The sequence below is a fragment of the Myxocyprinus asiaticus genome, chromosome 43 (genome assembly GCF_019703515.2).
Source record: "Myxocyprinus asiaticus isolate MX2 ecotype Aquarium Trade chromosome 43, UBuf_Myxa_2, whole genome shotgun sequence".
NCBI classification, from domain to species: domain Eukaryota; kingdom Metazoa; phylum Chordata; class Actinopteri; order Cypriniformes; family Catostomidae; genus Myxocyprinus; species Myxocyprinus asiaticus.
The window spans coordinates 32,768,240-32,793,486 of NC_059386.1; the positions used below are offsets into that span (position 1 = coordinate 32,768,240).

Below are 25,247 nucleotides of genomic sequence, written 5' to 3' on the forward strand. Positions count from 1 at the left end.
GAGGAAAGATGATTTTGCAGCCCATCTTTTCAAAGACTGTGTGAGTAGTAAATTCCACTTTCAGAGGTGTATAGGGGGTGGTAATGGATGTCGGGAGATGGACGACTGCACTAGTAGAGTTGGGGTGGAAGGGAGCTCTCTACTGAGGGGTCAGGTAGCTTTCTCTTTTAAGAGCAGCTGCCGTTTGCACTGAAAATTGATGTACTGCACTCCCCCTGTATGTTTGGATACATAGGAATAGCTTTGATCTCTCTGGGATGGCAGGGCTTTTTTGACCACTCGCGCAAATTGCTCCTATAGGGACTTTGGTCTGAGGACTGTTTATTCGTCTGTAACACGGAGAAAGGTAAAGACACTTTGTGCAAGGGTTGCAGGGGTCACCCCGTAGTGCCTTTCCACCAGCTGCTAGCAATCCTGGGAATGCAAGTTAAAAGGGTGCTCATTTAGACAATGAGCAGTTAATGGTTTCTCTTTTTTGTCCAATCACGTAGCTTGGCTATAGAGCGGAACTGTCTGGTTCCTGGAGTAAAAATCCCATCGTTAAAATGTTTAACATTAACTTATAAATCGGCCTACCATGAGCTCCGAGGTTGTTAATCAATGGTATATCTTGAAGCTATCATTTTATTTGAACTTAATTTTTACCAAATCTTTTTTAGTGGAATTTCTGGTCAGCAACTACATTACCCATGATCCAACAGAGGAAGATCTTCTAATCAGGGTATCATGGCCAACAAAGTGTGTTAAATGAGCTCTGCAGCAACTGGCTATGTCCATAATGCAAATGTATTGCTTTTATACATTTATTTTATATATATATATATATATATATATATATATATATATATATATATATACTTTATTTATTTTTTTTACAGTTTTTAATTAATGTAATTTACAATGCTTTATGGGATTGTAGTACATGTCCTCATTAAAGACCTTAAAGGAATATTCCGAGTTTAAAACAAGTTAAGCTCAACCATCCGCATTTATAGTAGGTTTATTGGTACAAGGGACAACACCAGTGTGAAATTTTATCCATCCATTAATTGCCTCTATCAATCCACTCTCTCCTCTCCACCAATAGTTGGTGTGTGGTGAGCGTACTGGCGCACTATGGCTGCCATCACATCATCCAGGTGGATGCTGCACACTGCTGGTGGTTGAGGAGAGTCCCTTGTTCACTGTGTAAAGCGCTTTGAGTGTAGTGTCAGAAAAGCGCTATATAAACGGGTAAAAGGGGGAAACATTATGAATGGAACTTCCAGTATCAATACAATACCTAACGAATAGAATAGCCTTAAATAAAGAATAGTTGCCTAATGAAGAGTTTGTGACCCATGATAAATGAAACTAAATAACGCATTGAAAGCCAGAAGTTCTTTACCAATGTATCAAATTACACAGGCAGCAAAGTACGCACACTGACAGAAGACATTTAATTGCAGGTTGCGAATATAATGTGCATAGTGGGTAACTGTAAGTCTTCTCGGATTCGGAACGGCACAAGAAATACTGTTAGACACACAGACGCGCTTGAAGAAACACACTATTATATGTTTAAGAACAGATGACAGAAAAGCCGTCTATGCGCATGTATGACACGCTGTTTGTTCGGAGGCGTGCAGTCTCGTGGAGCACGCTTGTATAAAAGGTTCTCATTCTTTCATTGTTTCAGTGTTCTGAAAGTTTTTTGCAAGAATAGTATCGTCTGTGTGAATGCTGCAAAATGACCTCAGACATCTCAGCTCAGGAGGTGCTTTGAGTTCAGTTCGTTTTATTTCCACAGAGCAGTTCGTCGTGAGCTCAACTCTGCAGGGCCACTTTATATATAGCCTTTACATCTGTGATTATATCATAAAATAATACAAAAACACTCACCTTGAACTATGATTAATATTTCAGTGATTATTATCATCATTATAATTATTTTTATATCTTAATTTTTATTAGTAATTTTCAACCCGATCTCATGAAAATTCATACATAATTTACGATTTGGCTATTTCGTATGGTCTTGCATGATGTTGATCACATAAAGTCGTACGACTTCATCATGTGCAAATTCCTGGATGTCAAATGCGGAAGTAAGAGCGAGTTCCGCGCACGAGATGTTAAAGACACTTATTAATATTATGCCCTTACTCAAACCTCTTATCTAAACCTAACCAATCAATAGCATGTGTAAACATGATAGGAAGCTGTTGTGTGTGAAAGAAGCAAGAAATTGTCGCGTATTAGATGGAAACGATGTCCAGTGACATCATTGGCTGTAGTGAAAGTCATAGGAATTCAAATGAGTGCAGTCGCACGATATCATACGAATTAGCCAAATTTAAAAAAGTCGTATGAATCCAGACGATTTCGCAATGAAAATGTGTTGGTAATTTTCCACCTGTTGTCATAGGTGGATACTTGCGTGACGGTAAATGGACAGGTGGTTATATATGATTATTTATTTTTTTAACCACTTCGTTATTTTAATTGCCTTTTCTTTTTGTTTGAAGTGATGTTTGAATTTAGAAATGTCTTTGGTTTAAGTTTTTTGTTTTTTAAAATAAATTAATTACATTTTCAATGCAAAATCACTAAAGAAAGAATATTCTCCGATCCCTCAGCCCAGGGGTTGCCGTTGTAATTGGATATTGTGATTTATTTATTTTTTGATAAAAATATCGTGAACATATTTCTTGCGTATTGCCCAGCCCTAGGAAGGAACAAAACAAATTTATTCACATACATTCAAAGTATGAAAAACATGAAAATAATATGTACAAGAAGTCAATTTCAAAAGTCGTACATATTAGTGAACATGCACAATAACTTCCCCTGAACACGGATCACGATCGGTAAACACATGAGTAATGTTCGATTCATAAAAGCATGACAACCCTACCAGACAACATACTGTATCCAATGACAAGCATTATAGCAGGTAAAGGACTTCGCCAAATGGATAACAGATAAACATCCATCCAGACTGCAGCGATGCCATCCTGAACTGTGTGATTGTGACTGACTGAACTGGATTTGAACTTGCGACTCCAGGTGTGGTAGTCAGCGTCTTTACTCGCTGAGCTACCCAGGCCCCCCAATTTGTTCATTTTTAACCAAAAAATCGTACATAGTGCAGCTTTAACGAAAATTACCCCATAGCAATTAGCGTCTAACCAGTGGTAATACCGGTGTTAGTCGGTATGAATGTGAAGACCGCTCCGGTGTGAAATTTATGACATTGTGGCAAGTCTAATTTGTAGCATAATGTTGCGTACCAAAATAAATAAATTTCGACCTGTCCCTCCTTTTCTTTAAAAAAAAAAAAAAAAAGCAAAAATCTGGGTTAGAGTGAGGCACTTACAATGGAAGTGAATGGGGGCAATCCGTAAACTTATTTATACTCACCGTTTCAAAAGTATAGCCACAAGATTTTAGGTAATTTCTACAACTCTAAAATGACTGTAAAAATGTCCATTTAAACTACTTAACAGCTCCAGCGATACACAAGTTTTAACAGAAGTGCTTTTGTAAAATTATAAGATTCACATTTCTGCCTTTTAACCCTCCAAAAATTGGCCCATTCACTTCCATTGTAAGTGCCTCACTGTAACGTCAACATTCAACAAAGGAGGGACAAGTTGAAATTATTTTTGTGGTAATTAACATTAGGCAACAAATGCTGTTGATTGAGCTTAACTTGCATGGAATCTGGAATTTTCCAGTTCCAGTCTTTGTCTTTTTGTCCAATTTTTTAAATACACTTTTGCTTCAAATTTAAGTTTGAAATGTTGTGATTCATCTCAGAGCTGGTTGGTTTGGTTCATGGTTTAGAACTCTTTTATGAAGAATTTCATGAAAATCTTATGGACAATTAATAGGAAAAGTACTTCTGGAATGGTCCATGATGGCTTAAAATGTGGGCGGACACTGCTGTGCTCTATTTTGATTAAAAAAAAAAAAAAAACACAGCTACCTGAGGCTGAACACCTGTCCATTTGCTAAACCCCCAACAAAGTTTTCTAAGACTCTTGAAATGGCCTAAAAGTCCCTCGATTTTCAGAAAGTCACATCTTCCGAAGTTAACACATTTTGAGGCGGGGCAGACTGGCCATAGGGAGAACCGGGACTTTTCCCAGTGGGCAGACCGCGAAAGGGCAGAACGGGTGACGATATGCTGAAACGGCTGCCACGATATGCTGAAACGGCTGCCGCATTATGCCGACCGGGCTGCAACCCCTCCCCCCACTTTTGGGCCAGCGACACAACCCGGTTCTCTTCCCGGTCCGCCCCTGGTTTGAGGTGCATTTTTCTGTTTCCTCTAATTTTTCCCGATGTAATTTTTTTTTCCTTAGGCATTATTTTCATTTTTGTTCATTTACTCCTGTTCAATAGTTTAGCACAGGGACATGACTTGTGTCTTAATAAAAGAAGGTGTGAGGTGTAGTTCCCCCCCCCCCCAACCCCAATCCACATCTTATATTTGGTTGACTGTAGTGACAGCTGGTACAGATAAGGAGGATTAGATGCTGTGTTCAATGTCTTGTAATACACACACTCAGATACACTACTGTGTTGGCGTTTGGCCACCTGAGAAAAAGCTTAGACACACTATGGCAGTTCAAACACCAGTCGGCATAGTGTCTCTTTCTAACTACTTTTATCAGGCACAGATGGCACTCACAAAAAGAAACATATTTGTATTGACAGCTCTGAATATTTCTAATCTAACGGCATGTAAACTTTGCCATCCATCCATCCTCCTTTTGATAAGTCTTGCAGTTAATGGAGTTTTCTGACCTCTCAATGGAATCTAAATGCCATTTTGAAAGATTTGATGTTCACTCTTGATAGTAAACAAGCTTGTCAAGCATTATGGAGAGAATCATGGTAGCTTAAAGGGTTAGCTCATCCAAAAATTAGAAGTCTATCATTAACTCACCCTCATTAAAATGAAATACAATGAGATATGGACAGTAAAACATGTACAACCCTACACTAACAAAAACTAGATCCGGATACTTGACGACAAGGTTGCGCTGGCTCGTGTCATTGTAGATGCAGGAAAACCGGACGTGTTGTCAAAATGAATCTTTCCTGTGGTCTCATCTGCCATGCAGTTGCTGTCTAATCTTCCCATCAGTGAAGCGCCTGGCTGTGACGCAGGTCTTCCACCGTTCTGCCCTGCCACAAGGCAACTCTCCAAACAGGCTTGTTTCCATCGAAGCTGGCCACGAGAGAAAAGCGCTCTATGTCATCATTCACACCCTCCATATGGCGCACCTCTCCATGTGAGGATGGGAAGGCACAATTTATCATTATAAGGACAAAAAGAGGGCAAGAGGGGGGTTGGTGAGGAAGAAGGTATGACCCTTATGTGTGAAATCTCTCTACACCACATAATTCGACAAGCTTGTGATGGGTGAATGGAGTTGTGTTGCTGTTATCTGCTTAGCAGTTCCTGTTTTTGTAAAATGGGTATTAGTGTATGTTAATTTGCTGAAGTGTTGGTATCAAAACCCTGGGATGAATATTGGATGGGAATGGTAAGAAATGTAACTATTAATGGTTTTAAGAGGGACTCCTCTTAACAATTACAGTTCCTTAATGCTTCAATTAACGATTTTTTTTTAGTACTTTTGAGGAAGAAATATTTAGAAATAAGAAATGCAAAGTTCCAGAGATGATTTCATAGTCAACCAGAACCAATTCTTGTGTGTGTGTACACAAACCTTTTAGTTAAGATATTTTATTTATTAATCAATTTAAATAACAAAAATAAAAATAAAAATCACTAATTACAACAAATGTGTCGTGATGTGTTTCTTTATCTACACATTGTCATATCAAAAACCATCCAGTAATTTCTCAAATTTAGCCTATGTATCACAAGCCTTAAGTATACATAATAATAAACAGTTCTTGGACATGACAGAATGAGTGAGTTGCGGTTAAATACGTTTTTCATTCACTAAAATGTAGGGATGCACCAAGAATTAGAGTTAGGTTTTGGGATAAGGGTTGGGTTAGGGTTAAGGGTAAAGTTAAAAGTGTAAATGCAAATGTAATTAAATGCAAGTACTTTAAATGTAATTACAATGCAACAACATATATGTACATAATAATTACATTGTATCAAATGGTTAACTACATAGTAGTTAAGGCCACCTAATATAAAGTAGGTCAGATTTTTCACTGTTCTAACAATAAATAATTTCCAATGAACATGGATTGGATCTGTTGTACACATGACAGACCAAAATTATAAAGGGAGCCGCAATGAAAGATAAAAAGAAAAAATGACTAAATATGAAAAACATTATTTTGTACTGTAGCGCAGCCTTTTAAGGTTTAGTAATCATGCAAGGCCATGTTGCAATTTCAATCTTAATTCAATCATGCAAGATAAATGGATATCATACCGATATCTCAGAACTTGAAGTCTGCTGGTTCCAAAGTGTTTTCAATGGTTTCCCTCATCATGTAGCCTATAGGTAAGTGCTGTTTTCACAACTGTCACGTCCGTTTATGCTGTTTTTTTACGCGATTTAATGTGAGAACAAAGAATATAAAATGAAATATGATGTTCTTAGGAGTGCCAACCCTTCTACATAGTGTGGCTATTATTATTATTTCTGGATTATGCAATTGAATTCAGAGTTTTGTGTTGATACATGTGTTACTAATAAATTATAATTAAACCTTCATTTTTTTCATATCGCCGTTTTTATGCTTATTACCGATATGCCAGTGGTTTTAATTTGGTCAATTATTGGCAGAGAAATATTGGCGGCAAATACATCGGTGCATCCCTACTAAAAAGAACCGTTTGATAAGAGATATTCAAAAGAACCGACATATAAGAGTCCTTCGTTCAGGAATCGGACTGCACTGGTTGCACTGTTTGTTTCATGCTGAAGATTCAAAAGAACTGACTCATAAGAATCATTTGTTGGGTTCTCGGCTCCCAACACAATTTTTTTCCCTCCCCTTTTTTCTCCCTAATTTGGAATGCCCAATTCCCAATGCGCTCTAATTCCTCTTGGTGGCGTAGTGACTCCGCGTCTGAGACAGTCAATCACGCATTTTATCACGTGGTTTGTTAAGCGCGTTACCTTGGAGACATAGCGCATGTGGAGGCTTCACGCTATTCTCCGCGGCATCCACGCACAACTCACCACATGCCCCACTGAGAGCAAACCACATTATAGTGACCACGAGGAGGTTACCCCATGTGACTCTACCCAACCTAGCAACCGGGCCAATTTGGTTGCTTAGGAGACCTGGCTAGAGTCACTCAGCACGCCCTGGATTCGAACTCGTGACCCTAGGGGTGGTAGTCAGCGTCAATACTCGCTGAACTACCCAGGCCCCCCAACCCTATTTTTGACACTTGGGCTTCTTTTGTTGTTCAGTAGATAATTTGCTTAGTAGTACGCCACAGCTTTAGAGTCTGATTTGAATCAAAGGCAAATCGATCTCCAACAACTCGAACTTCTGCTTTAGACAAAACCGCAAGTGTATTTAGTCCTTTTCCATAACCTTCCCCTGTCAAGCTAAACTGACCCTGGTCTGGTGAGATGCCATATTTTGGAGCGCCAATGCTGGATGTAGGATTGCTAGAAGCACTTTTTGCAGTAATGAGCTGTTCCTCAGGTTTCTCCTTTGGCTGTGTCAGTGTTGGCTGGTTAGTGTGGAGTGGACACAACTGAGCAAGGTCACTCGGGTTAATGGATTCTGTGTTCTCAGTGACAGAGACACTGTGGGCCCTGGTAGATGCCTCATTAGCTCTGCATCTCTATCCTGCCTCTCTGACCACCTTGTGTGAGTGAACAAAGCAGATTGTGAAGTGAAAGATTCTGATTGTTGAGATGTTGTGCAACCGAGACTTAAAAAGCAACAAACGCAGACTGTGTGTCTCCAGGATTTTTCTTAATAATCAACTAATTTACTGATTGACATTGGTTCAAATGGCATGTTCGTTCTTGCATATTGTTAATGAAGGCATATATACACCTTTGCAAACAGATCACATGGCAACATAGAGCTGGGCATGTATGAGTTTTAGCTGGTTTTGTTTCACAATTTACATAAAAAGCACCCCTTTGAAATGAAGCCAATGAAACCCAAACATTTCTTCGAAAACACTTTTGAAACTTTGTGAAATTACTTTCTCACCTGGATAAAAGTGCAGTATTTCTCGACAGTAGCACCACACCAGAAAAGGGACCTGCATTAACTTGCATTCTCAAGTGCTTTCTAAGTATCCCTGACAAAATCAAGCCCATCCATGCTGAACCAAGACAGATTTGTCACACTAATGCTTTTAGCACTTTGAATTTTCTGTGTGAGAACAAAGGTGACTCCACTTCAGGCCCCATGTCGCCCTTAGCCCTGGCTGGCATGATGACCGAGTGAGCACAGGGACAGTGACTCGTGTCATGAGGGAAAGTGGCTCTCCAGTGGACTAGAAAGGCTAAGCCAGCGCCACCTCTCTGTCTGCCCGTCACGGACAAGAGAGCCAACAGGGTGTCGGGTTTGTCTGACCCTTCACCCTCGGGCTTCATCGCGAACTGGCTACTGTATAATCCGAGAGGTGTAGAGACCGTCAAATGGTGTCACACACAGTCGTCCTCTCTGACAAGCTACTGAAAAGCCAACCACATGGCCGGCTTGCTCCTGGACTGTGCTGATGCCAAAGCTGGTGCCCAATCCATAACCATTCTGTGCATTTTCACAGAAAAAAAGGCTTTAAAATCTGGGCTTTAAAAGTGAAAATCCTGTCATCATTTACTTGCCCTCATGTTGTTCCAAACGCACATGTCTGTCTTCTGTGGAAAACTAAAGGTGATAGGCAGTATGTTAGTCTCAGTCACCATTCACTTTCATGGCATCTTATTTTCCATACAAAGAAAGTGAATGGTGACTGAGACTATCATTCTGCTGAACATCATGTATTTCTGTTCCACAGAGGAAAGTCAGTCTTTAGACTTTGGAAAAGGTTTTGAATAACATAAGGGTGAATTAATGGCAGAATTGTTATTTTGGATGAACTGTCACTTTTAAACCTGAAAACACTACAAAAATATTGACGATATTCAGTATATATCACACTAATTATATATTTGCTTTTAAATGGCTTAATGGAATATTCCAGGTTCAATACAAATTATAAACCAACACAATTTGTGGCATAATGTTGATTACCACAAAAAATCATTTAAAATTTCCCTACTTTTCTTAAAATAAGCAATCTAGGTTACAGTGAGGCACTTACAATGGAAGTGAATGGGGCCAATTTGTAAATGTAAAAATACTCACTGTTTCAAAAGTATAGCCACAAGACATAAACAATACGTGTTAACATGATTGTAGTGTGATAAAATCGCTTATTAACCTTTTCTGTGCAAAGTGATATTCAATTTTACAATGACGTAACTGCGTAAACCCTAAAATGACGGTAAAAACAATGATTTAAACAACATTACAGCTCAAATAATACACAAGTTTGAACAGAAGAATTAATAAGTGCTTTTATAAAATGATAAGCTTCACATTTCTGCCTTTAAACCCTCCAAAAATTGTCCCCATTGACTTCCGTTGTAAGTGCCTCACTGTAACATCGATTTTTGCTGTTTTTTCTTCTTCTTCTTCTTTTAATTTTTTATCCCCTTTTCTTCCCAATTTGGAATGCCCAATTTCCGCTACTTAGTAGGTCCTCATGGTGGTGCGGTTACTCACCTCAATCTGGGTGGTGGAGGACAAGTCTCAGTTGCCTCCACTTCTGAGACCGTCAATCCGCGCATCTTATCACGTGGCTCGTTGTGCATGACACCGCAGAGACTCACAGCATGTGGAGGCTCATGCTACTCTCCGCGATCCACGCGCAACTTACCACACGCCCCGTTGAGAGCGAGAATTGCAACCACGAGGAGGTTACCCTATGTGACTCTACCCTCCCTAGCAACCGGGCCAATTTGGTTGCTTAGGAGACCTGGCTGGAGTCACTCAGCACATCCTGGATTCGAACTCGCGACTCCAGGGGTGGTAGCCAGAGTCAAGATTTTTGCGGGGGTTTTTTTTAAAGAAAATGAGTGACGAATCGGAATAATTTTTTGTGGTAATCAACATTATGCCACAAATTCTGTCGATTAAGCTCAACTTGTATTGAACCCAGAATATTCCTTTAAAAGTGATTCTTTTTAATTCAGAGACACCATCACATCAACCAAACAGTCCTTGTAGACCATAAGTATTTTTTAATACAAAATGTTTACTGCATGACGTAAAAATCTAGTTAAAAATAATTACGGTATTTTTTTCCAGTTTTTCACTAATTAACACAGTGAAGAATGATATTTATTCATTTTCATTTAGATGCACGAATATACAACAATACATTGTAATAAAATGTTTTTTTTTTTTTACATATACTTTTACTAAAACATTTTATTTTATGGAACAGGGTGTGCAAGACTGCAATTTATTTTTTGGAACCCAGTTGAATGTTTATTAGAATATTGAATTATTACTGTTGGATAGTTCACGTTTATTCAAGTGTATTATTATAATATCATACTTAAACTGAATTATTATTATTATTTTGAGGGTTAGATTTGTTTTATACAATAGTGAAATATTTATATCGTTTTCTGTAATACTGTGGCGTGCTTTTAGATGTGAATACTAACTTTTATATACACCTTAGCAAATATATTTAAACTTAGTTTTTCACAATTCCTGACATTTAATTGTAGAAAACATTCCCTGTCTTAGGTCAGTTAGGATCACTACTTTATTTTAAGAATGTGAAATGTCAGAATAATAGTAGAGAGAATTATTTATTTCAGCTTTTATTTCTTTCATCACATTCCCAGTGGGTCAAACTTTATGGGTAGCCTTCCACAAGCTTCTCACAATAAGTTGCTGGAATTTTGGCCCATTCCTTCAGACAGAACTGGTGTAACTGAGTCAGGTTTGTAGGCCTCCTTGCTTGCACATGCTTTTTCAGTTCAGTCGGATTGAGGTCAGGGCTTTGCGATGGCCACTCCAATACCTTGACTTTGTTGTCCTTAAGCCATTTTGCCACAACTTTGGGGGTATGCTTGGGGTCATTGTCCATTTGGAAGACCCATTTGTGACCGAGCTTTAACTTCATGGCTGATGTCTTGAGATATTGCTTCAATATATCCACATAATTTTCCTTCCTCATGATGCCATCTATTTTGTGAAGTGCACCAGTCCCTCCTGCAGCACACAACCCCTACAACATGATGCTGCCACCCCCATGTTTCATGGTTGGGATGGTGTTCTTCGGCTTGCAAGCCTCACCCTTTTTCCTCCAAACATAACGATGGTCATTATGGCCAACCGTTTCGATTTTTGTTTCATCAGACCAGAGGACATTTCTCCAGAAAGTAAAATCTTTGTCCCCATGTGCACTTGCTGTAGTCTGGCTTTTTTTTTTTTAGGAGTATTGGCTCCTTCCTTGCTGAGCAGCCTTTCAGGTTGTCAATATAGGACTCGTTTTACTGTGGATATAGATACTTGTCTACCTGTTTCCTCCAACGTCTTCACAAGGTCTTTTGCTGTTGTTCTGGGATTGATTTGCACTTTTCGCTCCAAACTATGTTCATCTCTAGGAGACAGAATGCGTCTCCTTCCTGAGCAGTATGATGGCTGCGTGGTCCCATGGTGTTTATACTTGCGTACTATTGGTTGTACAGATGAACGTGGTACCTTCAGGAAAGAAGGAAATATCTCCTAAGGATGAATCAGTCTTGTGGAGGTCCACAATTTTTTTTTCATTTGAAGTAGGGATGTGCATGAGTAGTCGAATACTCGAGTATTCGTTCTGCAATAATTATTCGAATAGTAAAAATACTATTCGAATTTTTGGCCATATATACAGTGAGATGCATGTTAAATCCTGAACACACAAACTAAAACTGGTAGTTATAACAGAATGCACTGGGTGGCGCTGTTGAGTGTGGACACGAGTTGATCACATTTGTTGAGCAAATGGTTCTGTCAGTACGTTTAGATGGATACCAAAAAAGCGGGTTATTGTGAGAATGTGGCTTACTGCGAGAAAGCTGGGTGCCTGTTAAAATGCACTGGATAAGCTGTGTACACTTTACTTTAGTATATGTGCACCTTGACAGAAAGCAGCGTCCCCGTAGCGTAAACAATAAACATAGCATCCGAGAAAGACTGTGCTAGCTGAGGTAAGGGACATTCGAGTATAGTTTACTGAGCAAGTGGATATGCTTGTTTTTCTCAACGAAAACATGAGATACAATATAAACATAACTATTATATTTCAAGTGTTTATATTCGTCCTGTACGTCAACTGGGTCAGTCTACTTCATTAGCAGTTTCTTTTACTTAGCTTTGCGGGAGCTTAAATGCTTTCATTTGATACTTTTTTGTTTTCATGCATTGCTTGTTTAAATATTTTCAAAAAAACAACAAAAAAATACAGGACATAATGTAAGCTTGTTTCGCATATTTTGTTTATGGTGATGCAACCTTGACAAAAAAATATACTTTTACAGTGTCTCTTTCTCATTAATTACCTTCATTTAAATAATAGAATATAATTTTTTTTATGAGCTTAAATATTCGAATACCAAATTAGTGATGAATGCCTATCCCTAGTTTGAAGGTAGGCCTTAAAATACATCCACAAGGACACCTCCAATTCAGTACACCTCCTATCAGAAGCTAATTGTCTAAAGGCTTGACATCATTTTCTGGAATTTTCCAAGTTGCTTAAAGGCACAGTTAACTTAGTGTATGTAAACTTCTGACCCACTGGAATTGTGATATAGTCAATTAAAAGTGAAACAATCTGTCTGTAAACAACTGTTGGAAAAATTACTTGTGTAATGCACAAAGTAGATGTCCTAAACAACTTGCCAAAACTATAGTTTGCTAATATGAAATCTGTGGAGTGGTTAAAAAAAAGAGTTTTAATGACTTCAACCTAAGTGTATGTAAACTTCTGACTTCAACTGTACATATGTTTTTGTGCGAATGTGCAAACTTGTAGAACTTTGCTTTCACAATGCACGTGAACTGCTTTGAGTCTGCTGGGTTCCCTTTCACCGCTAATCTCAGATCACACTGTGTTTGTAGACATCTTGAGTGTGCAACATCATAGATCTGTAAGAAGAGAGGTAGACAGACCGCAGAATTTGTATGTAGTTTAAGGGGGTGTGCGCGTGTTTGTCAGACTGAAATGGTGAGTCAGTGCAGGGGTGGGACACACTGACACAAACCCCAGCAACATTGCAACTGACCTGCTCATCTGATGTTGTCTTACCACACACATAAACAGTCCTTGCTCCTCTTGCAGGCCCATGCAATCATCAAAGCAATGCAAGACTTGACCACAACACACCCACAACCTGAGAAAACAGAGGTACAGTGCTGTCGTCAAATGACCCCTCTGACTAACGGTTTGTCACTGGTTTGTGGTTTTCCATGCAGGTTATTCCTGTAATGGCAGCGGGATGTTCTTCCTGTCTTCTGAGCAATGGGTTCCCCTTCTTCCACTATAATCTGATTAGTGGGTTGGACACATGACCCTGCACTGAAGTCACACACCTGCCTTTTCAAATCAAACCCAAATCAAACCTAAAGCTGTGGAAGTAGATTTTTCTGCAGTATGAAATGCAAATGCATATGTAATGTAGTGTAGTGTTCAAAACTTTTTATAAACAAAAATTTCATTAATGTAATTTATGCATATACATACAAACATATACAGTACACTCACATTAGGCAATTGTCAACCTTAAAAAACCCTTTTGTGCTTTTTTCTGTTAATCTTTGTAAATAGAACCTTTTTGGCATAAAGGGTTCTTTGGAGTGGAGTATAGAACCCTAGAGTTCTAAATAGAACCCCAAAGATCCTTTTTTTCTAAGAGTGTACTTTTTCAGCGTCTTGCACGTGAGTGCCACATTTTTAAAACCAAAATACCAAATACCAAATTTAAAAACATTGATGGATAATTCAAATGCTGTCCGTCATTTTGACAGATAAAAAACAAGCAAGAAACTCAGATTAAACCATTTTTACATGGTATATTTGCCTATGCTGCTTCACTGTCTTCCTCTGTGCTCGCGTGAGAAAGAAAGGTAGAAAGAGAGAGCGTGTCTGCACGAGCGCTGTCTCAGGTATATTAGATTGAGAAAACAGCACTTTTGATGCAAAAATTACTAGTATAAAAACACTTTTAAAAGTATTTTCTATATAATGATATATGCAATAGGAAGTTTTTATTCTGATGGTACTTTTATAAGTTCAGTTGTCAAATGTCACAAATCATTTTCCACATTCGAATGCAGGAATTTCCACTCACAAATGCGAGTGAAACACTCGCACTTTAGAGCCCTACATTATGAAATGAAAATTGATCTTTTAGATCACCTCTTTGGACACATTCTATGGAACGAGTCAAAAGAAAAGTTAACAAGCAAAATGTGTATTGACTTACGTGTACAAATATTTATTGTACAAGTTCGCAAATTCAAATCTACAAGCTCTCGAGATTGCAACACTTTCACCTTCCGGCAGGCATCCATCAGGCGCGTTACACTAGTCTGTAGCCATGCTGTAAAATAGAAAATGGTGTGAAAATGGCCCGTGGTAGAGTTCAAGCAAAATCATAGTTGATGTTGTTAAATGCAATGTAAAGTGTAACTATGGCATATCACGGCTCTATTAAAGCGATGGTGACACCACGATCACAACACCTCAGGACCCACTGGAGCCAAATAAGGTCACTTTCCTTGAGACACAACATGCAGTGTAAGGATCTCGATGCTAAGGTTCTTCTTTACTACACAACTTAATCACTGGCGAGTGAAATCTGAATGTTTACTAGCTAGTAGCTAATAACAGGCATTTTTTTGATGCTTGGCGCCAAATGTGGTCGCATATTTGAGTGATTTTCTCAATGTAGAGGGCTGAAATATCATTCTTCCTTTTGTTTATGTAGTGAAAATTTGGAAAACATGTCATGCATTAAACATTTTGAATCAACTTGGCTACAGTGGCTGTTTGGTTGAAATCTGGTTCCTCTGATTATAAAAAAATCACATGTCATTCAGATCAAATACATAATTATCAAGATATATGCTGAATATCTCATATGAGTTTGAAACAACATGAGGGTGAGTAAAGGGTTAGGTTGAGTGGTCAGGGGACAGATGTTGGTTTTTCTGTTTGTTGCTGAACTTTGCAGTGAATGAAACAACAAAATGAGTTTAAAGGGGAATTGTGCAACAAGCCACAAATATCTTAAAGGTGTGGACAAGCATAACAGCTTTTCAGCTTTTCTGACTTTTTGTATTTCTGATCGTGGGTGTGATGGTCTTTGTGGTGTTGAGAGTTAGTTTCACAACAGTGCTGACAATGTCTTATGTGTACACTCAACCCTGGTGCCATGAGCTGTCTATTTGAAGAGTCTTGTCGTGATTGCAGCTAGTCATCAGCTAGGGAGCGTCATTATGCAAGCGTGTTTGCTGCCTTGAGCATGAGTAGGGTTCATCACGTTCTTTGAAATAAAAACACACATAAACCTTGCTCGTTTTCTTGTCTCATATTGAGAGGCCACCCACTCATCCATAGGAAGTCTTACATTATGAGAAGATTTGAGCCCTGGAAGCACAGGCAGTGAAAACACTGCCATTAGAGTAACATCTCCGCTATGATTGCAGAAGCTCTTTTACTGCCCTGCAAAAGCCGCACGGCAGGCATGCCTTTCTGATAACTGAGAAGTGGGGCTGCTGTTGGTCAGCAGAGAGCTGTCTCTGTGCAAGTCTCCTTGGAGTGGCTCTGTCACCATTCATCAGCCAAACCATCAGTCAGTCAACTTGTTTTTCCTTTAACACCAGCGAGAGAAAGACACTGCTGTGTGCGAAATGAGTCACGTTGCATTGGAGTGAGATAGAGAGAGAGAGACATGGAGCAGACGAGTATTGAAGTCAGACAAGTTTATCAAGCAGAGGCCCTTGAACGAACCAGCCAGCTCTGCCTTTGTAAAGGACAGTCAGAAGCGTAACAAAGTCAATAAAGAAAAATCAATACAATGTGACGCCATTTGCATTCGCCACTGCTCAGTTCAAACAAGCTCGACTGGGGGAAATGGGTTTTAGAGCAATGAGGCTCTTGCTCTTATAGACCATTCACTGATGCCCATGAAGGAATCTGATATCAGCCAAATGAATGTGCTCCATTGTGCTCTTCCACTCAGCCTTTTCTTGCCTCCAAGAATGGCAGTACAACTTGATTGCTCGGCTTATAATCTATAAAGACTGGTACATTTCAGCCAAGTTCTTCCATTACTCAAATTTTCTTAGGAATGCGCGTTTATCAGTGTTCATTTCATCAAGGAAAGTACTGATGAAAATGTTCATTGACTAAGTTTTTTTTTTTACTTTGTCAAAGATAACGAGGACAAGGCGAAAAAGACGCATTATGACGATAATCAAACGGTTCTACTTACAACATACTGTTGACGAAAATATAAAGAAAAAATTATAAAGTGCAACAGTGCCTGCCCAATTTTTCAGCCGTCTGGGTTCCGTAAGTATTTTTCCCATTATCTTTTCCCATAGACTTTTCATTAAATCCTTCATAAAAGAGTTGTAAGCCATGAACCAAACCAACCAGATCCGAGGTAAATCAAAACATCACAAACTTTTTGAGGCAAAAAAAAAAAAAGTATTTGAATATCGGACAAGAAGACAAAGGTACATGGCTGTGTACTTACCGTCTTTCATGAGGGCACAAACTACAATCCCGTGAAGCATTGCGAATGATTTCATTGAATAAAAAAACTATGGGAATTTATAAAAATATTGATTTTAGGTTGTTAATTATAAGTATAGAAACAATATATTTTCCGTTCATTGCTAAATATTCCGATATGTACAAATAGATAAGTAGTTTAAGGGTGAAGAGACACAGACAGCGTGTTTTGCGGGCTTCGTTGACCGCGGTTCTCTGAGTGGTGAAGTTTTTTCTGCTGGACCATGGGTATTGTAGTTGTTTACCATGAATTCTGCTATCAAACATGATTTTTAAACAATTAAGTTGTAATAACACAGACTGATGGCTTCAATGGAAGCATATACCATCAATGAACAACCTCGGAGCTCACGGTAGGTCTGTCTTTTAAAGGTTTCTAAGTTATCGTTAAAAAATTAATTAGTCTATGGAATAAATGAATGGGATTTTTACTTCTGGAACCAGACTGTTGCGCTCTGTTGAACCTGAATGAACTTACGGGCTAGCCAGAATGTAAATATACAGTTAGCTTAAAAACGTGTTGCACGTAAAGCAACAACTGTCTAAACATGAGGACATCACAACAGAGTAACTTCTAGCTAACACTTCAATATATTAATTAAATGTTATTATTTCAGGAGCTCAGGTTTTCAGGGCAGTTTATTAAAGTAAATTAAAGTTTTTTAAATCTTTGATATGTTTGATACGTGTTTAAATAATTTTAAGCAGTTTATAAATTTTTCAAAATCATTGAATCATCTGTTCTTAAAGCTTGGTCTGTTACAATATGATACATAAATATGTCATTTTGCAGATTATCGTCAACTAAAATGTAAAGTAATTTTGTAGACTAAAATTATATGCCATTATAGTGCGAGTAAAACTGACTAAAATTAATGTATGTGATGATTGAATATAGAGTAAATTTAAAGGCCATTTTTGTCAAAAGACAAAAATGATGACTAAAATAAACTGTGTGAAAATGAGCACTGTTTTTTACCTGCACAGTAATACACTGATTACTCAAAAAAAAAAATGTAAACAAAATTAGCTTGTTTTTAAAAAAATCTGACTGCTTAAGAAACCCGCGTTTACATGAGATTTGAAATAATGAAATAGCTTTTGACATCAAAACGTAACTCAACACATGCGCACTTTGAGTAAGCAAGTAAAAATGCAGGTAATCGTGTTTACAAGCAGTGCAAAATCAGGGAAATTCGCAAAATTCCGAACGGTTTATGCATAAACCATTTATGACCTTACCCCGATAAAGGCGTTTACATGACGACACATTGCCCGCTTATGAAGTATAATTAGTGTAAAAATTTTAATATTTAAAGTGCTCATTGTAAAACATATAGAGGTTTATTGATATGCTTATGAGGCTAATTGTTAGCTTGCCTAGTCATTATCTGCAAGGAATGTCTTGTTGGAATAAACACTAACTCTCGAGTGCAAGTGTTTCCACAAGGAAAGTCTTTACGAGAGGTTTGATTGGCATTGGAGAACCCCCAAGACACTCCCACACATGCAAACGTAGGGCAGGAGAGAAAGCAGAGGCTTGCTTGATAGTTTTATGGTTAAGAGGTAAGCCTCTACCATGCTCCAAGACGACTCTGTGGCAGCAAGCTTTTCCCTCCAGCTTTAGACCCAAAGAGAGACGAAGGTATATAAAGAAGGGAGGAGCACTGTATAGTTTGACCTAGAGAGAACCCTGATGGGCTGTTCCATTCCATGGCTACGTACTTACTCTGGCTTGGCGCCCTGCCACACCGCCAGACACAAACAAATGCACAAACTGCTCTCAGATGTCTTATGAAACATGGATACTCCTTACGTTCCATTCTGACGATGTCATAGTAGTAACTTTTGGAATTTATTATACTGCTAGTTACATTTAAAAATCTACTTTTCTTTGTACCTTGTTTGGGCAGAAAATCAACTGCCTCTACCTTTTATTAAACTCTTGAAGTAGCCTACTTAACCTTTATCTCAAATTGACTGATTTATTGGATGCTGAAATGGTGATGAGTGTCCAAAAACTACTGAATATCCAACATCTGGTTTTAGTCGGCTAGTAGGTGTATAGACCAGAACAAGGCTGCCTGCAAAAACCGGTTGTACTGTACTTTCTCTTTGCTTTAGATGAATTTATTCAAAGGGAGGTGTCGGACCGGCTCCTACATGCGCGCTCAAGGCCTGTGTGTGTTTGAGAAATTCAGAGCACCAAACATGGACCTGGACACTGAACAAATAAAGCTGACCTACAAGGTGGCATCAACTGCACATACAAACACAAGCATGATTACCCTCGCCTCGTGGCTATTCTGAGCCACCAAGCTTCCCTCTCCCAAAAACAACTCATCTATATCTATCTACCAACACTGACATGGAAAAATATGCAAACGTAACTTGAATCCCAGAGTCTTTGTGGCGTGCTCAACCTGCGTCACTCAATCTGCACCAAGGCCTAAAGGCGAAGTGAGATTATTAGAGAATGAGGGAGCTCTGAAGAATGTAATGGAATTTGCTTTTCTGTCTGGCTCTATGTCTCTAGAAGTAATACAATTTTGATTTTCAACATAGTGTTGTGCTCGCTAATTTTTTTTTTATCTCTTGGTGGATGTTTGCTGCCCTGAGGGTAACGCATTGAATGTATTGTCAGTTTATCTCTGCTTAAAAATGACCCAGAACTCCAGCTTCAATTGACAAGTCACAATACTTAACGGTGCGAAGCAGTGGCGAAAGTATTTACACGCTTTTCGCACGAGTGCATTGGCACAGAAATGGCACTCTTAAAAACAGCAGATCCGCATCCTTTGAAGCATTTATTGCGCTTGCACTCTTAAACACCTAATACTCTTTCAGCTATTAATAAATTGCGAGGTTGTTATTTGTTTCCTTTATCTTCCTGATCTCTCAGGTAAGAGATACGATTGTGTTTTTCACTGCTCAGAATCTGTAGGCGTGTATTGCAGTTTCCCAATTTCCTTGATTTTCTTGCAGGCACTCTGTTGTCTTTCTCTCTTTTTGTATTCACAATGATCTTCATTACTCTCTTCTAGCTTAAAGTTTTAACCCCGCATTCATTGCTGCAGCTCCCTAGCTGGCGTTGAGACACTTTTAGCCAGGGAGCTGCAAGTGTGTGTGCGTTCCTGTCTGTTTGTGTGCACATGTGTGGAGGAATGTGTTATCAGGCCTAGCCTTCCTGTGGTTCCTAATCCTCCATCCCCTTCCCCTGCCCCCAGCCTCTCTCTCTCTCTCTCTCTCTCTCTCTCTCTCTCTCTCTCTCTCTCTCTCTCTCTCTCTCTCTCTCTCTCTCTCTCTCTGGCAGCAGCTTCTCTGCTCTGGCTCGGCTACATGGGGGAGGGGAGGCCTAACCATGTGACCCAAGGCGCTCCCCATTTGGCAGGCAGACAGTCGTAGATTTTTGGACAGGCGGGTCTATAGCGAGGCTTAAGCGACCATTGTTCTTCACTGATGCACTGGGACTTGTTTAAAGTTACTGGCTGTTGGTTATATCAGACTGAAAAAAGGCATTTAGTTAAAGTTGTTTCTTAATTTGACAGTATTTGCACTTTCCTATCAAGTCATAGACACTTGGAATCTGAAAGATTGGGCATACATTTAAAGTCAACAATAAAACTACATTTACAACCCATAATGTGACTTATTATGGTAACAGTATATCAAAAGAGGAAACAATGTGGGGGGGATGGAAATGTATTGGATGGTAGAGGTCTGCATTGGCATTAAGTTGAAGCCTGAACCTGGCCTGTACCCGAGACCGTGTGCCCAAACCCGACAGTGGCCACGTTTACATGCACTTAAGAGAACAGTTTATTCCAGGTTTTTTGCAGAAAGCGGCGTTCTGAAACGTCATGTAAATGAGAACGCTGATTTCCTTACGCCATTTAAGGGAATAAGAGAAAGCGGTTTAACACACCTAGGTTTCTTCCGGAGAAAACTGCTTATGTGGCTATGCAAATACATAAGCAGCATTCTAACAGGTTTTTTGGGGAGTGCGTGTTACAGACTGAATAACAAATATCATAGGATGGAGCCCAACAACAAGTCAACAAAACATTTCTGGGAGTACAGTGGGAAAAGCACATACACTATAAACTATACCCATTTATAAACACCACTGTAAAATATCAACGGTCCCTCACGTTTGCGTATATGCGCTTGTACATGGAGGGAATCCCAGAGTTTTACGTGAAGGGAAACCCCACTTTTGAAGCGCAGTTCCGCTGCAGGTCGTGATAAAAAGGTAAGAAAACAAACACTGCAACTACTCTGGAATATCGAGAAATAAAGCAAAGCAACAGAAAATAAAATAGTGAAGTCTTCCTCGGATACCATGTTTGTTATTTACACAAGCTGCTTACTGACCGAGCTGCATATTTACAGGGGTAAAGAATACGCCGCTTATATAGTGCATGTATACCGGAACGCTGCTTTCTCACAATACACAGCTTTCTCGCAATAACCTGCTTTCTGGTGTCCATGTAAATGTAGTCAGTTCTTCAAAGATTTTTTGCAACCTGAACTTCTTCAGAACGTCACATTTTTTGTAACATTTAAAACACTAGACTAATGAAATGGAATTCTTGAGATGCTTTTGTAAAAATTCAAGTTCTTTTTAACTTGACACAGTGTCTAAGATATTCGAGAGTTCTGCACAAGACGCTGAAAAAAGGTGAGACGGTTAAAGATGTCCGTCTAGTGTGTTTTTACATAGAAAAACAATTGAAAAACAGCACAGATGCTCACAAAAACATGTTCGGTGTGAACATCCTCTTAATTGCAGCCTATATTATTACATATCATCAAAATATAACACTAATAATATATTTTTTTTTCAGTAATTTTGAACCCGACCTGAAAACGAAGTTATACTTGAAAAACTGACCTGACGGTTTGTCACGTCCTGTCAGGCTAGGGTCAGGTAGCAGACCTCTATTGGATGGTGAAAGCTGGTCTCTATTTGACAGGTAGTTGGATGGGAGGAGCTAAAAAAAAAACGAGGGATTTGTGACATAAGCCGAAGAGGAAAGTTGCTTTAGAGGTGGAGCAAGTTAATTACATTTTGATGACAAATTTTTTTTTTTTTTTCACTCTGTGCAGTAATATATTGTGCACAATATGGCCAGGAATTTATAGGCTATTAAGAAAGTAAATGGGGTCCATTTTTATTTTAAATCTTGAAAAGTGAATTCAGGTGAGTGGTGATACCCCTTTTTCCACGTCTCTATTGTCCCTAAAGGATACTGTCTCAACCTGTGCTGCATTTCAGGTCTTTGAAAACGGTTCTGTCCTCTGAAAAATGCAGTTTCCCATAGAGAGCTGAATCTGCACTTCAATTCAAGAGCGCTGACATACAGACATTTCTCTGGCCTATCAGAAATCAAAGGACTGCAAGCTTTTTTGTGCTGCTTGGCAAGAAAGCCAAGGATTTTCGTACCCTCAATGGTCACACCCTTGCAGTGCCGTCCTGCCCTGATGTCCTGGACTGAACTGTCCTGTCCAGTGGGTGCAGGATGAGACATGGACAAACTTAAAAGTCTTTGACGTGCCGTAAGAGAGTGTAGAGGCATAGAAGTGGGTTAGAGAATGTTAATGGGGGCAAGTAGTACAGGAGCGAAAGAAATGGAGGGTAGAGAAAAAAGGATGGTCCGCATGTTGGAGGAACTCGAGAGGGAGGGAAGTCCAGCAGGAACAGGTCACTGCAGGCCAGGGGTGGAACTAGAGGAAAAGACAGGAGGGGTTAGATGGAGCCCAGCAGTAAAGAACAGTGTGTTCTGTTCATTCTAGGGCAAGAACTGTTTGTGCTGATATCCATCACACGGTGAAGGGAAAGCAATAGACGAAGATGCTGAACTGTTATTTTTACCACTTAGAAATAAGACCTAGTGTTTCAAGAGTGCATGTGTGCTTGAGTGCAGGTGGTATTGTGGGGAGGGACATTCTTTTTCTAGAGTGCATTTGGTTGGAGAGAAATTTGGATACACCAAAAGTGCAGGTTGAGTCATCAATATTTTGGGTCCGTTTCCCCTGAAGAGTGTATCTACTTAAGTTATTTTCATCAACGTTTTACAATAGCATTTAGGTAGTTTGAAAGCTATTGGACAAGGACTTAAAACCACAAACTTTAATTTTTGATTTCATGGGGTCTTTGTATGGCTGATAAGATCTGTGTTCAGCATTATGTTTTGAAGTGTGTGTGTTCTCACAGAGGGGCAGGAGAGTTCTGCCGTATCGTGTTCCCATGAGCGGATGGATTACTGTCGTCCACAGTTTGAATAGATGCTCCTTCAGTGAAGGATTGTTCCGATATGAGAGCTTAATGATCACAGGGGTGGGCTGAGCAACACTGGGCTAATTAAATGTCATTAATGTCCGTCAGTCGGCTGTTGATTAAGCTGGAGTGCTTTAAGGTAATCAGATAGGTGCAATGTACAACAATCAGAAGTAGTAAGTAGGCATGCACTAATATCGAATTTTCGTACGTAAGTTTTTTTTATCAAATCATAATCTTAAGTATGAAGCTTCAGAGTGGAACACAACCTGTTGTGCTATTAATTTTTATAGCAATCTGACGATTTTCACTGGGCAGTATAAAAAGGCAAACAAATCACATAGACTTGAGGCTAAGCTATACCTCGGTTTTCTGTGTGCTGGTACGTCTCGCGCACAGTCTCACTCTGACTGGCCTTAGACGCCTCAACCTCTTGACTGTGCTACTAGAGTATCACAAAGCAGTCGAAGTGCACATGCCTTGAACGTGTCCATATGGGCTTGCGGCCTAAAGAGTATAGTTTAAAAGGCTGAAGTGATGACCGTTCGTGAGATGGAATGGCACGTGAAAAAACAAAGTTTATCCTATCCTTTATGTTGAAAGGAAAGACCCATGCTATATCTGGGGACCAGGATATCTCAGAGACTTGGGGGTGGACTCTTTTGGCCAATGAACGACCACCCAGAAAGCCCTAGCAACGTTTTGCCATTTTGTGTCTACCATCCCCTCCCTTTCTCTCATCCTCAGCTCTATCATCTCATTATCCCTGTAGGTGATCCTTTCTCTCATCAACTCTGTCACTTCTCTGAGTGACTCTTCTTCAAGCCCCCCCCCCCCCCCATCCACCTCTCTTTCAAGCTGTGGGGTGTCTGACCTAAATCTTTTAGGAAGGAGAAGAAAATGGAAGCAGAGAGGGATGTGTTTGAGGGTGGTGAGTAGAGAGGGTGATAGGGGTGTGTGGGGGGGAGGGGGCTGACAGCCACTGATGTTGGCAGCAAATTAGCATGTGTGCTAATCGAGCTTCACCCCTGAGAGCGGAGACAGATGGAGAGGCAGTGGGGTGGGGCGTTGGGGGGTGGGTTGGGTTCTTGTTGTCATTATTAACGTTTACAATCGCCTAAACCTACACACACACAAAGCAGCAAGGAGGGCGACCCCTCTTTGGTCGCTGTGAGCTCCCTGATCACCTAAATAATTGAGTGAGGTTGAAGGCGTTATCTTCGCCGAGGGCTCGGATCTCAAAGCAGTGGCCATGAGAACCGTTGCTTTTCCACATCTCATTTTTCTTTTCCTTTTGAAATCTAAGAGCTATAAATAGCCCTCTCCCTCCCTCCCTCTCCAGCTTCTCCTGACGATGCAGGGCATAAGGATCCTGCAGTAAAAGTAGCGTTCAGGCCGTACACTCGTCCACAACCGCATCAAATGCACAGGTTGCAGCCTTTGCTCCATTTTAAAGCACATGTTTCACACTGGCTTTTGTCTTCAGTGCCGCAGTCTTTCTCAAAATTCTCTTGTACCCTGACTGCAGCCCGAGAGATGCCACATGCTGTCAAATCTCGCTCCTTTGTGTGCAGCGCTGCCTGCTTTTTTAAACTGTGATTGGTGGAAGGGCTCCAACTCGAGGAAATGCGGGGGCGAGGAGAGAAAGATGTTCTGCCGCAGTCAGTTGTTGATTAACCCCTCATGCCGTCAGGCTGAACCACAGCCATCCAAGAGCCCTCCAATTGAAATTGGTTAAAGTTACTATAGCTTATAGTGCCACCAGTCGCCGTACGTCTCTGCCTCTTGTGTCACAGCGGAAAAGAACCTTTGTTCTGATTGAGTGCCATCACTGTAACATGTCTTTCTCTTTCTTTATTTCCCAGACTGCCTGCTAGGTTGAGGAGATTTGGGGTGCCCCATAGACCCCTAGATTCCTCCGATGAACCCCATCAACTCCATGAAACCTGCCCTGCCTCCAACGCCACACAGGTCAGTGCAAGAAACCTTGCTGTAGCTCCAGCACATCGGGTTGGTGCAGCTGCACGTCAAAGTATGACTTGCACCAACTGTTTCCTCTTCAACGACATTCTGAACTCTACAACCCCCCTTGAACTGACACCTGCTTCCCTGAGAGCTGCACCGAACAGTCCAGTTGTGTTTTCATTGTTG

At 39.9% G+C, this 25,247-nt stretch overlaps 1 protein-coding gene across 1 annotated transcript in view; it reads left to right on the forward strand.

Annotated features, from left to right (window-relative positions):
* Positions 1-25,247, forward strand: part of LOC127433897 (zinc finger MIZ domain-containing protein 2-like) — a 72,990-nt gene that overhangs the window by 13,929 nt on the left and 33,814 nt on the right. Inside the window, exon 2 of the mRNA XM_051686214.1 lies at positions 24,962-25,067. Within this exon, the coding sequence (XP_051542174.1) occupies positions 25,018-25,067 (50 nt within the window). The 5' untranslated portion in view covers positions 24,962-25,017. The remainder of the gene's footprint in view (positions 1-24,961; positions 25,068-25,247) is intronic.